This window comes from Dendropsophus ebraccatus, chromosome 3, assembly GCF_027789765.1.
Source record: "Dendropsophus ebraccatus isolate aDenEbr1 chromosome 3, aDenEbr1.pat, whole genome shotgun sequence".
NCBI classification, from domain to species: Eukaryota; Metazoa; Chordata; class Amphibia; order Anura; family Hylidae; genus Dendropsophus; species Dendropsophus ebraccatus.
In genome coordinates this window covers 15,976,760-15,991,193 of record NC_091456.1, presented here as the reverse complement: position 1 = coordinate 15,991,193, position 14,434 = coordinate 15,976,760, and the positions used below count along the sequence as shown (strand labels likewise).

The window sequence follows — 14,434 nt, the reverse complement described above, 5'->3', positions numbered from 1 at the left end:
TCTAAACAGTTCTGGACATGGACAGAGGTGGCAGCAGAGAGCACTGTGTCAGACGAGAAAGAATACACCACTTCCTGCAGGATGTACAGCAGCTGATAAGTACTGGAAGGCTTGAGATTTTTGAATAGAAGTAAAATAGATATCTCTGGCACTTGCTGGGACCACTTGATTTGAAATTATTTTTTCGTGAACTACCCCTTTAAACAACCCAGTCTTTTTTTTCCCACATTCCATCACTATTGAAATTAAACTTTAAATCAACGTTATTTTTCAAGACAATGGTCTTGCAAGTATAATAGATATATCATAACAGGCATTTATTTTGGGTGTAAGCCATTATAATATATATCCTATTATTTAGGAACAACGGACGTGTTCCTGCACTATAGGAGCTGAAAAGTTCTGAAATATCGGCTATCCAAATAGCTGCTGCCCACTATATTGGTTCATTTAGTTTTTAAGCTCACGACTCCTTTGCAGCACACTCAGAGTTAGGTTTTATTTTTTGGCGAGTTATTCCTTTTGTTTTTAAAGCTGTATATTTTTGCAGGCCAAGGTTCGAGAGCTGGAGGAGAAATGTCGAACACAAAGTGAACAGTTCAATCTCCTTTCTCGGGAGCTGGAAAAGTTCCGCCAACAAGCTGGAAAAATTGACTTGTTGAGTGGCAACGCAGTGTGTAATTTTGATGTACCAGGCTCCCCCAATAAGGCATTCGCTCAGTTAATGAACGGAATAGCAACTACCATTGGCAAAGGTGAGTCAGAGAAAAATATTAGAGCAGTTGGAGAAGGGGAGGCTATTTTTGGAGTCAGCATTTAGGTAGTCACTGCCATTTAAAATAATTTCTCTCCATTTCATAGTCGGTGTGATTCACCAACATCACTTACCAGAAATGACTCCCTACCCCAGCTCTAAAATCTTGGCCACCAGCTGTCTCAAACCTGCAATCTGCTGTGCATTGCCTCTTAGGCTAAGGGCCCTATTCCACAGGACGATTATTGTTCGATTGTTCGTGGTATAGGGCCCTTAGCCTAAGAGGCAATGCACAGCAGATTAAATGACCAACGAGAAATCATTGGTCGCTTGATAGAGTTTGGATCTATTTTAGTCGTTGATCATTTGCAAATTGTTCGGTGTAATAAGTAGAGATGAGCGAACTTGCCGGATTTCTGGTTCGTATGAACCAGAAATCTAGGCATCTGATTCCCGCTGTCTGCTTGCTCCGTGCAGCTGGTGGATACAGCATAAGGAACGCCTAGAAAACTGGGATACAGCCAATGCCAACGGCTGTATCCCAGTTTTCCAGGCGTTCCTTACGATTTATTCACCCGCTGCACGGAGCCGGCAGACAGCGGAAGTCAGACCCCGAGATTTCTGGTTCATTTCTAGTAATAAGACGCCGAGCTCTGAAACGACAGGATGACCGCAAGAAGGATCATAAGTAACGATCATCGTTCCGTGTAATTGGGTGAAACATTTCAGGTTGTTCGCCATATCGGTTGTTTGAGATCGGTAATCGGTGAAAAATCGCTTCTTGGAATAGGACCCTAAGGCTTTGTTTAGCTGACGTTATTTGATACTCAAAATAACGGCCATTGTTTAACATTCTTTGGAGGCCTTCATTGCAATGACAGTAGTTGGTACTTTTTTCTAGTTTCAGTTGAATGATGGCCCTTTTGGGTGTGGTTATATTTTAAAGGTCTATTGAAAAGTATTAGTATAAAAGACGGTGAAAGGACAGTGAATAAAAAAATACTGCGTGTGCACAACTTAAAATGACGGCCGCTAATTAATGTCACAGACAATAATTTGACGGCCAATGCGAACAGTTGCCGTAATTCAATGCATTGTGTGAACTGACGGACATTGTTTCCATAGACTTCAACGGAATCATTGAAGACTGAAAACAGTGGCCATTATTTTAAATTAAAATGGCGGCTGTTATTTACAGAAAAAAAGACAGTGTGTGCAGGGCCGTATGTACCACTAGGGCCCCGTGGTCCGGTGCCTAGGGCAGCACCTTGCATGGGGAAGGAAACAACTTTTTTTTTTTTTTTTTAATTGGTTACCACATGAGGGTCTGGTTTCGGCTGCATGCGGTGACGTACAGTAAATGTGGGAATGAGACCTAAGGCCATGTTCACATGGCAAAAAACACCAGCCATTCTGTGACCCGGACGGATCACAGAACGGAACACAATTTTTGTGTTTGTCTGTGGAGCATACCAGGTATTGTAGTTCATCCCCATTTTAATGGGCGCTGACATGAAAAAAAACCCTTAACTTGTCAAAAGTTTTGATTGGCCATGGTCTGAGTGTTCAAACCACGACCAATCAGGAGAATGAGTCGTGAGAATCCGCCTGCCGCACATTCACTCCCGCCTCAGTGTCATTTTGCAACTGGATAAAGTTGGTTGGTTGTATAGACTTACATTATGCGGCTGTGCGGTGCAAAGACTTCTTCTGACTCCTCCTCCTGATTAGTCATAGTCTGAACACTCAGAACACAATCAATCAAAACCTTACTTTGACACGTCAAAAGACTTTTTTATTTTTCTTGGAAGGTACTCATTATGTAAAATGGGCGACCTTGCAATAACAGGCACTGAATGTGGTATCCCCAGTCCCAACCCCTGGGGGGGGGGATTGACGGGAGGGTTATAAAATTCAAGTTAACTGTGGTTCTTCTTCATGAATGAATGGTGTGTTAGAGTTTTAGCACTAAAGGGGCATGTACAGTATCATTGTCAGCAGAAAACATAATGCAGTTTGCTCTAAAATTTTGTTAAAGTTTGTTTTCATCTACAAGTATTTTAAATATAATTGATACAGACAGATATATATTCAGGTCATAGTACAGAGCCATGTATTGCCCGGAGAAGGTTACAGGACCTGTAGATCATGTCAGGCAATTCAGCTGAAGTGAGTCATCCTGCAGCCGAAAATATAGTAAAAAATATACATGGGGGTGCTGATAAGTCTTTGGCTTAAAAAATTTCTTTGAATAATTTTTTTTTTTAAATACTCTCCACTGATGTTAACACACTTTTTACATTGGTATTCTACGTTCTGTAAGTCTTGCAATAAGAAGGTTTTCGGTTGTGCCCCAAACCAGTCACCCGTAGCAGCCATGGCATCAGAAATGGTGTGAAATTTGGTTCCCTTGAGGTGTTTCTTCAGGTTTGTAAACAGATGACAGTCGGAGGGAGCTAGATCTGGTGAATAAGTTGGGTGGTCAACCAGCTGGAAGCCTAGGGCTCCACCAGTTTTGCTGTGGTTGTTTGTGTACTATGAGCAGAGGCATTATCTTGCAGGGAAAAGATTTCTTTGTAGAGCTTACCACGCCTTTTGGCCTTCAGAGCTGCCTTTAATTGGTCCAAGAGTTCAATGTAATACCTTGCATTGATGGTGGAACCATTTGAAAGTAGTCCACTAGCAGCATACAGTATGCTCCTTATCCCAGAACACAGACCCCATCACCTTAGTGGCTGCTTTTTGAACCCTGAACGTCTTTGGACCAGTAGAACCCCTGTGCCTCATCTCTTTTGACTCCTCCTTGGTTTCAGGGTGATACAAATAAATCCAGGTCCATCATCCATAGTAACCAGTCCAGCCGGAAAGTTCTTATCAGTCCGGAAACGCTAACAAATGGACCAGGAATTTTTCACTCACATGCTTTTCTGATCTGCTGTAAAACATTTGGGGACCCACTTTGCAGATAACTTCTTCATGTTCAAATGTTCATGGATAATGACACAAACACGTTCACGGGAAATCCCTATGATGCCTGCTATTCCTTTAGCTTAGATTCTCCAGTATGAGGTTGTGCACAGCATTGACGATATCCGGAACAACCACACTATCTCGGTCGTCCAGGACGTTCCTCATCATTGGTGCTTAAGCGGCCCATTTTAAATTTGGCAACCCAGCGTTTACCTGTAGATTATGAAAGGTATTGATCCCCCAATGTCTGCGACATATGACCATGAATATCCTTTATGGACTTTCCTTGCAGAAACAAGAATTTTATCACTTTGCTGTGAATATTGCCTTAGACTCCGCCATTTTGTTTTCCTGCACGCCTAGATCACTGTTGCTATAAGCCACATACACAAAATTTGGAAAACATATATTAGACACATAAGGCTTACATGTAATTTAATATTTGTTGCCATAGAAACAAAAAAAGAACACAAAGCCAAAGACTTATCAGCAGCCCCTCGTATATACACACCGTTGTTCTTTGATGGTAGGCAAGGTCATGCATTCTGTAACTACTGTAAAGTTAAGGCTGGAAAGTTGAGGCTGATATGTACAGCTAATATACAGACTTGTACTTATTAAGGATTGTTGGCTCAGTATTACACGATTATCAGGCCGTGGAATAGGCCCAGTAAACGAGTGCCGATCTAGTAGATCGGTGCTCGTTTACATTATTGATCGGGCCGAGCAGGGCCAGAGCAACGATGTAAACGAGCGCCGATCTGCTAGATCGCCGCTCGTTTACTGGGCCTATTCCACGGCCCGATGTTCGTTGAGCGGGGGCTGCAGGGACATTGTTACCGATGTCCTTGCAGGCCTTGTTTAAACATCATACATTACCTAAACATGTTGCAGGGCTTCTCCGGCGCTCCTTCTTCCTCCCGGTCTCACGCGCAGCAGCTTCGGTGCAGCCTGTCTTAGCTGATAGACTGCTCAGCCAATCACTGGCCGCAGCAGTCCCGGCCTGTGATTGGCTGAGCGCTCCATCAGCTGACAGGCCATTTTGAAGCTAGAGTGCGCGGGACCCGGGGAGGAAGACAGAGCGGAGGAGAAGACATGTATGCTGCAAGGGCAAGCGGAGGATGATTTTAGGTCTGGCCCTAAATGAACGATCAGCCGATGACACGATCATTGGCTGATCGTTCTCTCTATTCCACCGAGCGAAGGGCCGAATGGGGCCGTTTCGTCCGATTATCGTTCCTGTGGAATAGGGCCCTAAGTGTTTAGCTTAATTAAAATTTTCTGGTCCCTATTTAACGTAAAAAAACACTCCTATCCATTTTACATAGTTTAATGAACTGTCTATTTGGAAGTCTTCCACAACCTTCATTATTTTACCCTCATCTTGGATATGGAAGTAAGACTGAGCAGCCATGTTTTCCCCGACACAGTACATCTACCTGTCATTGGTATTTTCCATAGTGCTTTGTATGTCTCCCTTCCTTCCATCTGTCTGAGTGCCATCACATTCTAAAATAAAAGTAGATAAATTGAAATAGGTTCAATAACCAGACAACATAACACACCCTTCATCTTCTAAGTCATCTCCTGATGTAATCTTCGCTGTTCGCCTGTGACTCGGAGACACACATGCATGCATATAGTCACCCTAACTTGGCTGCTCCAATCAGATCTCTCAGAAGAAGATGACATGTCGGAGGTCCAAGCCTGAGATAATCTTTATCTCTTTAAAGTGGTTATCCAGCAAAAATCTTTTTTTTTAAAATCAACTGGTGTCAGAAAGTTATATAGATTTGTAATTTACTTCTATTTAAAAATGTCAAGTCTTCCTGTACTTATCAGCTGCTGTATGTCCTGCAGGAAGTGTTTTATTTTCAGCATGACACAGTGCTCTCTGCTGACATCTCTGGCCGAGACAGGAACTGTCGAGAGCAGGAGAAGCTTTCTATGGGAATCCCCATTGAAAACCTCTCCTGCTCTGGACAGTTCCTGTCTCCGCCAGAGAGGTCAGCAGAGAGCACTGTGTCTGAATGAAAATAAAACACCACTTCCTGCAGGACATACCACAGCTGATAAGTACGGGAAGACTTGAGATTTTTAAATTACAAGTAAATTACAAATATATATATATAACTTTCTGACACCAGTTGATTTTAAATAAAAAGATTTTCGCAGGATAACCACTTTAAGGCTATGTTCAGACGCTGTATGAACGGCCGGTCTCAGAAAAGATCATCCCAGCCGGTTCTGCAGTACCAGCCAGATGATCTTTAGCGCCGCTGAGTTCTGATGCGGGCGCATCCGTACGTGTGGCCAGAGCTGCTCGCTCCATAGTGAGCACTGAAAGGTTTTCTGTGGCCGCTATTCATTGAATAGCGGCCACAGAAAACTGACGTGTCAGTTTCTCGCGGCGCCGCTAGGGATACCGGCCAGAGCATATACTATGTGTATTCACTCTGGCCGGGATTCCCTCAGCCTACAGCACAACGTAATCATGGCCGTTGCAACAATGGCTGTGATTACCGCGGAACTTACTGTACGTTGTGTGAACATAGCCTAAGGGTGTGATACATATATATATATATATATATATATATATATATATATTTTTTTTTTTTTTTTTTTTATAGAGGTTACATATAATAGTTGGTTGTTTGGTCTAAAAATTGCTTATTATATGCTTAAAAATATTTATTTATTTTTGCAGGTCATGAAAGCCCCACTGGTAGCCGGTCCTTGATTTCTGAGTTCATCCGCCCACTTCAAATTTCAGGGGACAAGCCAGAGCAGCTGTCTGTTAAACCCACTTTTCTCACAAGACCCCGGTCTGGCAGCCCAAGGCGCAGGTGTGACTCTGACGTAAGTCTGCTGTATTGGTCACAGATGGGCTATCTTCACACTAAGTAAAAAAAAAAAAAAAAGTTAAAAGGCGTCTGTTTTCTTTTTAACCCCTTCCCGTCACTAATCCGTATATAAATACGTTCCTGACTTCAGGGGCTTACTGATGTGTGCAGGACCGCTGCACTGAGAGCGGTCCCGCACACATCAGTGTCCGGGAGCTAAGGGTAATGAGAGGCAGCTGCGATCCTGCAGCTATGTCTCATTAACGCCTTAAACACTGCGAGCTATAGTGATCGCTGCGTTTAAGGTACTCAGTGACAGAACAAGCTTCTGATCGCATGTACCGACGGGCGGGGCTAAGCTTCTTACCTCCGTCATGTCGGATCGGTGATCTATGTATAGAGCCTGTTCTCAGGCAGGCTCTCTGCACAGATCGCTGATAACACTGATCTATGTTTTGCCATGGCATAGCATAGATCACTAAATGAAATCTAATGATTGCATGTTTTACAGTGAATAAAGTGTAAAAAAAATAGAGTAATAAAAGAAGTATTAAAAAAAAAACCTTATAACCCCCCCCCCCCCCAAATAAAAGTTTAAAATACCCCCTTGCCCATTATAGAAATTTTAAAAATAAATAAACATATTATATATGATAGCATGGGGAATTGTCCGATCTATTAATATATAACATTATTGTTCCTGCATGGTTAGCGGCGTAAACGGAAAAAAACAAAAAAACAAACAGGATTGCTGATTTTATTAAATTATATATAAAAAAAATATATATAAAGAGCGATCAAATTTTTTCTGTTACACCAATATGATATTAGTAAAAACTAGAGATTATGGCGCAAAAAATGACACCTCAACCAGCCCTGTAGGTGGAAAAATAAAAGAGCTATGGCTCTTAGAAGGTGGGGAGGAACATTACATTCATTTGACCTGGACAACAATGGGCTCTGTCTTGAAGGGGTTAAAAAGACGTCCGTTATTGCCATATTTTAATTGACCTCAATGCAATGCATTAAAGTTAGTGGAATGACGGACGTCCAATGCACACAGTGTATAAAATGACGGACGTTGTCAAAATAATGATCAAGACAATTATTTTAGACGTCTTCTGCAAATGGCGGACGTTATTTTTTTAGTTGTTCACATACAGTTTTTCTTTTTTCACCGTCCTTTTTATTGTTTTTACTATTAAATTCAATGGACTTTTTAGTTAAAGACACATCCAAAGGCCAATCAGCCACCTGACCTATAATAATGAACCAGCAGCTGTCACTGCACTGACGGGCAGCCAAACAGCGAAATGACGGATGTCATTAAAAAAAATTATAAACAATTAAAAACATTGTGTGAACATAGCCTTATGTATTTTGTCATGTGTATACCAGACCTTACTATAATGCTTGTATATATCATTTTTTCAGATGGATAATGAACAGAATACGAATACCTCAAAGCAAAGATACTCTGGGAAAGTCCACCTTTGTATTGCACGCTACAGGTAATAACCGACTTCCTATTTGTAGCCAAAAACTTTAGAAACAAATAGTATTTTATACCTTATTTTACAGTCTACAGTAGCCCAAAGGTGACATAAGGCCAAAAAAGCAGTGCTAAAATATTACAGGATCTTTTTCTTTCAAATCAACTGGTTTCAGAACGGCACAAAGATTTGTTATGTACTTCTATTTTAAAATCTCCAGTATTCCAGGACTTATCAGCTGCTGTATTTCCTGCAGGAAGTGGTGTATTCGTTTCACTCTGACACAGTGCTCTCTGCTGCCACATCTGTCCATGTCAGGAACTGTCCAGAGCAGCCAGTAGCAAATCCCCATAGAAAACCTCTCCTGCTCTGGACAGTTCCTGACACGAGCAGAGGTAGCAGCAGAGAGCAGTGTGTCTGACTAAAAAGAAAATACAGCTTCCTGCAGGACATACAGCAGCTGATAAGTACTGGAAGACTGGAGATTTTAAAATATTCAGGTACCAGATACACCAAGGATGCTTTTTTTTCTTTTTATGATTTTTTTTTTAATGATTTTTTGCCAGGAAATAGAGATGAGCAAAGTTTTCACTAGTTTGGTTTGGCAGTTTTATATATGAGACCTTTATATATGTTACAGGACTATATATTCAGGGGAGAAGTATTTTTAGAAAAAAACAAACTGAAAGAGTAGTAGATGCTTGGAACAAACTTCCAGCAGATGTGGTAGGTAAATCTACAATAACAGAATGTAACCTGCCTGGGATATACATATATCTATCCTAAGATAATAAGAAGGGGAATACTAAAAGGGCGGACTAGATGGAGCAGGGGGCTTCTATGTTTCAGTATAACACAGGTCCTGGTGTCATACCCCAAATGTAATAAAGATGAAGAAGAAAGCAGTGGTTGGGCACCACCTGATAGAAAAATTAGTATGTTGCACGGGGTCGTAAACAAGGAGATTTATCAAACATGGCGTAAAGTGAGACTGGCTCTGTTGCCCCTAGCAACCAATCAGATTCCACCTTTCATTTTCCAAAGAGTCTGTGAGGAATGAAAGGTGGAATCTGATTGGTTGCTAGGGGCAACTGAGCCAGTTTCACTGTACGCCATGTGTAATAAATCTCCCCCCTGGTCTTTAACCCTTGGATGGAGCAGGAGAAGGTTGGTATAAGTAACATGCATTTAGTAAGGTGATCACATGTTGTGCTCTTTTTCTTCCCCTCCTCCTCTTCTTCACATTCTCTCCCACCTCTATCCATATGTGACATATCTGTCATTTTATCCCAGTTATAATCCCTTTGATGGACCAAATGAAAACCCAGAAGCAGAACTTCCACTGGTGGCAGGAAAATACCTCTATGTCTATGGAGATATGGATGAGGATGGCTTCTATGAAGGTACGTCAGACTCTCAGTCTTGCACTTTATATGAAGTCAGGGACTATTGTGCATACTGGACATGCCTAATTTTCCCTTTCCTTATAAAATGAAAAGACTAAACTTTGTTTCTTGTATATGCTGTAAATATTCCATGTTTTCTTTTAATAATTAAAGGAGAAGTCTGGTGAAAAGTTTTGTATTGCCCTCCTGAAGTTATACAAATCACCAATATACACTTATTACGGGAAATGCTTTTTCCCCTGCACTTACTACTGCATCAAGGCTTCACTTCCTGGATAACATGGTGATGTCACTTCCTGCATAACATGGTGATGTCACTTCCTGGATAACATGGTGATGTCACATCCCGACTCCCAGAGCTGTGCGGGCTGTGGCTGCTGGAGAGGATGATGGCAGGGGGACACTGAGGGACACAGGGCACTGGAGGGACACTGAGCATCCCTCTGCCATCATCCTCTCCAGCAGCCACAGCCCGCACAGCTCTGGGAGTCGGGATGTGACATCATCATGTTATCCAGGAAGTGACATCACCATGTTATCCAGGAAGAGACATCACCATGTTAACCAGGAAGTGACATCACCATGTTATCCAGGAAGTGACATCACCATGTTATCCAGGAAGTGACATCACCATGTTATCTAGGAAGTGACATCACCATGTTATCCAGGAAGTGACATCACCATGTTATCAACAACCCGACTCCCAGAGCTGTGTGGGCTGTGGCTGCTGGAGAGGATGATGGCAGAGGGACACTGAGGGACACAGGGCACTGGAGGGACACTGACCATCCCTCTGCCATCATCCTCTCCAGTAGCCACAGCCCGCACAGCTCTGGGAGTCGGGTCGCGACATCACCATTTTATCCAGGAAGTGACATTACCATATTACCCAGGAAGTGAAGCCTTGATGCAGTAGTAAGTGCAGGGAAAAAAAGCACTTTATAAGCATTTCCCGTAATAAGTATATATTGGGGATTTGTGTAACTTTTGGGGGAAATACAATACTTTAATAACATTTTTTGCCGGACTTCTCCTTTAACATTTCTTAGTTTCCAGTGTTCCTTTATAGTCATATACTATATCAGGCTACGTTCCCGCGACGTGATCATAGGGGGGAAAGGCAGCCATCTCGTAATATTGACGACTACAGATGATGGTCATGATCATTAGGCTGAGTTCACACTAGATTTTTGCAATCCATTTTTTCATTCATCTTTGCAAAAAAACGGATGGAAGAACGGATGCATTTGTGTTCCTCCTTTCTAATCCGTTTTTCCAGTATCTGGCTATTCCCATGTTTTGAGACTTGAAACTGAGGCTCTACGGACCTCTTTTTTGCATATGTCGTCCAGACAGAACCTTAAACAAACCTCACTAAAACAGCTAGACGATTGCAGGCGTTCAAATATTTTAGCGCGGTTCAAAAAATTTGCATCGTTTATACTCACCTGTCTCAGCTCTCTCGGTGTCCCCCCGCAGCTGCCAAAATCCTGTTTAGCCAATCACTGACTGAGACGGGACAGCGCCACAGCCAGTGGTTCGCTGAGCAGGATGTCGCTCTTGTCTCAAGAGTCTGTCCAGTCAGTGATTGGATGAATTGGGTGGAGGTGGCTGGAGACACCGGAGACCCGTAGGGTACACAGTTCTTTTATTAAGAGATAGTTACTATCTGCATTTACCTCTGCTGTACTCACTAGTATGTACAGTATATGCATTTCCACCTATCCTAAGAGAGTCATGTTTTTTGTAACTGTATTTGTAACACAGGAGAATTGCTGGATGGCCAGAGGGGACTTGTACCTTCAAATTTTGTGGATTTTGTTCAAAATGAAGAATTTCATATGTCCAGCACCTTGACCAGTGAGCAGGAAGAAAATTTCCTCAACCACTCAGCTCCACTCTTTCAAGGAGACCACAAGCTAGAGATCACCCCACCAATCCACATAGAGTCCAGCGTGCTGAACAATGGCACAGGGACTATGGACGTGAACATTGATGAGATTGGAGAAGACATTGTGCCTTATCCTCGGAAAATAACCCTTATCAAACAACTCGCCAAAAGTGTTATTGTGGGCTGGGAGCCACCACTAGTGCCACTGGGCTGGGGTACAATCCACAGCTATAATGTGTTGGTGGGAAAAGAAGTCCGGGCAACTTTGAGTTTTGGAAGCCGAACCAAATGTCTACTTGAAAAATTGGATCTTGCCACAGTTACGTATCGCATATCAATCCAGACAGTCACGGATCGGGGCAACTCGGATGAGCTCCAGTGCACTGTGTTGGTTGGAAAGGATGTTATTGTAGCTCCTTCTCATCTTAAAGTGGACAATATCACCCCAATGTCTGCAGAACTCTCTTGGCTTCCGAGTAACAGCAACTATAGCCACATCATATTCTTGAACGATGAGGAGTTTGACATTGTTAAGGCTGCCAGTTACAAGTATCACTTTATCAACTTAAAACCCAATACAACGTACAAAGTCAAGCTTCTTGCAAAGCCCCACCAAATGCCATGGCAGCTTCCTTTGGAACAGAGGGAGAGGAAGGAAGCCTATGCAGAATTTTCTACTCAACCATCAGGTCAGTTGTGTTATGTTTATGCAACATGATGGGTAGCCGAGCTAAGTGATGTATGTTGGGATATTATAATACTTACTGAGTTATCTTTAAACTATATACTGTATTCTAAGGGTAGTATTACACGGCCCGATAGGGCCCCTGATAACACCTGTAAATCTAGATTGGTGCCTAGATAGGCGCTCGTTTACTGGGCCTATTACACGGCCCGATAATCGTGTTAACAAGGGCTGCATGGACATCGTTACCGATGTCCTTGCAGCCCATTCTTAAACTCTATACATTACCTATCCATGCTGCAGGGCTTCTTCTGCACTCTGCTTCTCACCGGGTCCCGCGTGCTGAAACTTCAGGGCGTCCTGTCTTAGCTGACAGGCTGCTCAGCCAATCACTGGCCGCAGTGGTCCCGGCCCGTGATTGGCTGAGCGGCCTGTCAGCTAACACAGGACGCTCTGAAGCTGCAGCGCGCGGGACCCCGGGAGAAGCAGAGTGCAGGAGGAGCCCTGCAGCATGGATAGGTAATGTATAGGGTTTGGAAATTGTCAGCCGCCAGCCACGCACCGCTATTGCATGTAGCAATCCGCATTTGCCGCCCGACAATTATAGGTCCAAACCTTTATCAACGATCAGCCGATGTGTTTATTACACATAGCGATTATCGGCCGGATAGGGCTGATTCGACCGATTATCGTTCCGTGTAATAGGGCCCTAAAAGTGGAGGGCGAGTATTGGTCTTAACGGAGAAGTCTTGTGAAAAATAATAAAGTAAACGTACCAATCCTTGTGCCTTCATAGTGCCACTCCCGGGTCTAGCTGACGGACTCCGGATGTCATTTTTGTCTGGAATCAGGATACGTCACATATTAGGCTCTTCCAGCTGCAACGTCACGGCCCGGCTGAGCAATCGCCCGTCAGTAACAGCTAGTCAGTAACTGGGGTGGTGTAAAAGAAAAAATATCCTCGAAATAACCAAAAAAATACGTTGTGAGAACACAGCCTTGGGCTACGTTCGCACACCATAAAATAAAAGAATACATCCGTCATTTTGAGGTATCAAAACGACTGTTTATAAAATATAATAATCCGCTCTATTGAAGTTAATAGTAAATTGGCCGGCAGTGCACATATAGAATAACATCCGTAATTGATTACGACCACCCCAATACTGAACATGCTCATTATTTACCACCTGCTTTTGCAGAATACAGACTTTTATTTTGGACCAAAATTACAGCCGTATTTTGATCGATTTCTTCAATTTGTGTGAATTAGCCTTATAGTAAAGCGGTCCAATGTCTTTTAGAGTGGAGACTAAGATGATCACGTACTAGTCAAGGTGTTGGTGGACCGCCAGGCTCTACTAAAATGGGAATTGTGGTTTACAAACACTTCAAAAAATTCCAGGAAAAATATAATTTTCTCCTATCCACAGGATAGGGGAAAAATAGGAGATTGCGGGGGGCTCCGACCTCTGTACCCTCTGATGATCTCCGTATCGGGTTTCCAGATTCTGTGTTTTGAATAGAGCAGCGGGTACGGCATGTGATCCATGGCTCTATTCATTCCTATAGAGCAGCAGAACGAGCCGACTACATCGCTCTTCCGGTGTACTTGGCGCTTTCCATTGCTCCATAGGAATTAATAGAGCCGCGAGTCACGTGCAGTACCCGCGACACTATTTATAATACAGAAGCCGGGGACCCGATATACAGAAGCTAGGGACCCGATACGGAGATCATTGGAGGGTACAGAGGTGGGACCCCATCAGTCCGATAATCGTTTAGCGAGGACTGCAGGGACATCGTGGAACCTAAATAAACGATCAGCCGATGACACGATCATCAGCTGATAGTTGTCTATATTCCACGGAGCGATAATCGGGCTGATTCGGGCCGATTATCGCTCGGTGGAATAGGACCCCAAGTGGCTATTATAGAGGCAGCTGTACACAGATCTCTGACTTTTTTGGTGTATTGTGTAGAAGCTCAGATTTCTGTATCTGATGCGATGACTCTGTTCTTGCCAGCAGATCTCTGCCTGGTGAACGCTGCTGTTTGTTAATCTCCGCTAATGTCTAGACTAGACTTTTCCCGCATACTGATTTCTATAGGAAGGCTTGCTAGCGACACTTCCAAGTATTAGTAATTGGCACATTTTTCTAGTCGCTGTAATTGATTTCTTTTTGGCTTTTATTTTATTTTATTTTATTTTTTTTAATTTCGTGTTAAATCATTTTCTTGGAACATCTCAGCTCGGCTTAGTTAATTGTCGAATTATCACAACCAGAAACAATTGCAGAATCTATTTGCTGGCCAAATTTGATATCAAGTGCAAGATCATACGCCGCAGGGCACGGTTCAGAATATACCGTAATCTCATCACGGAAAGAGG

At 42.9% G+C, this 14,434-nt stretch overlaps 1 protein-coding gene across 21 annotated transcripts in view; it reads left to right on the top strand.

Annotated features, from left to right (window-relative positions):
* Nucleotides 1–14,434, top strand: part of RIMBP2 (RIMS binding protein 2) — a 312,677-nt gene that overhangs the window by 229,986 nt on the left and 68,257 nt on the right. For all 21 annotated transcript variants that reach the window (XM_069960976.1, XM_069960983.1, XM_069960980.1 and 18 more), the window contains 5 exons: nucleotides 551–755; nucleotides 6,432–6,583; nucleotides 8,002–8,078; nucleotides 9,354–9,463; nucleotides 11,234–12,046. In XM_069960976.1, coding sequence (XP_069817077.1) covers nucleotides 551–755; nucleotides 6,432–6,583; nucleotides 8,002–8,078; nucleotides 9,354–9,463; nucleotides 11,234–12,046 — 1,357 coding nt within the window. The remainder of the gene's footprint in view (nucleotides 1–550; nucleotides 756–6,431; nucleotides 6,584–8,001; nucleotides 8,079–9,353; nucleotides 9,464–11,233; nucleotides 12,047–14,434) is intronic.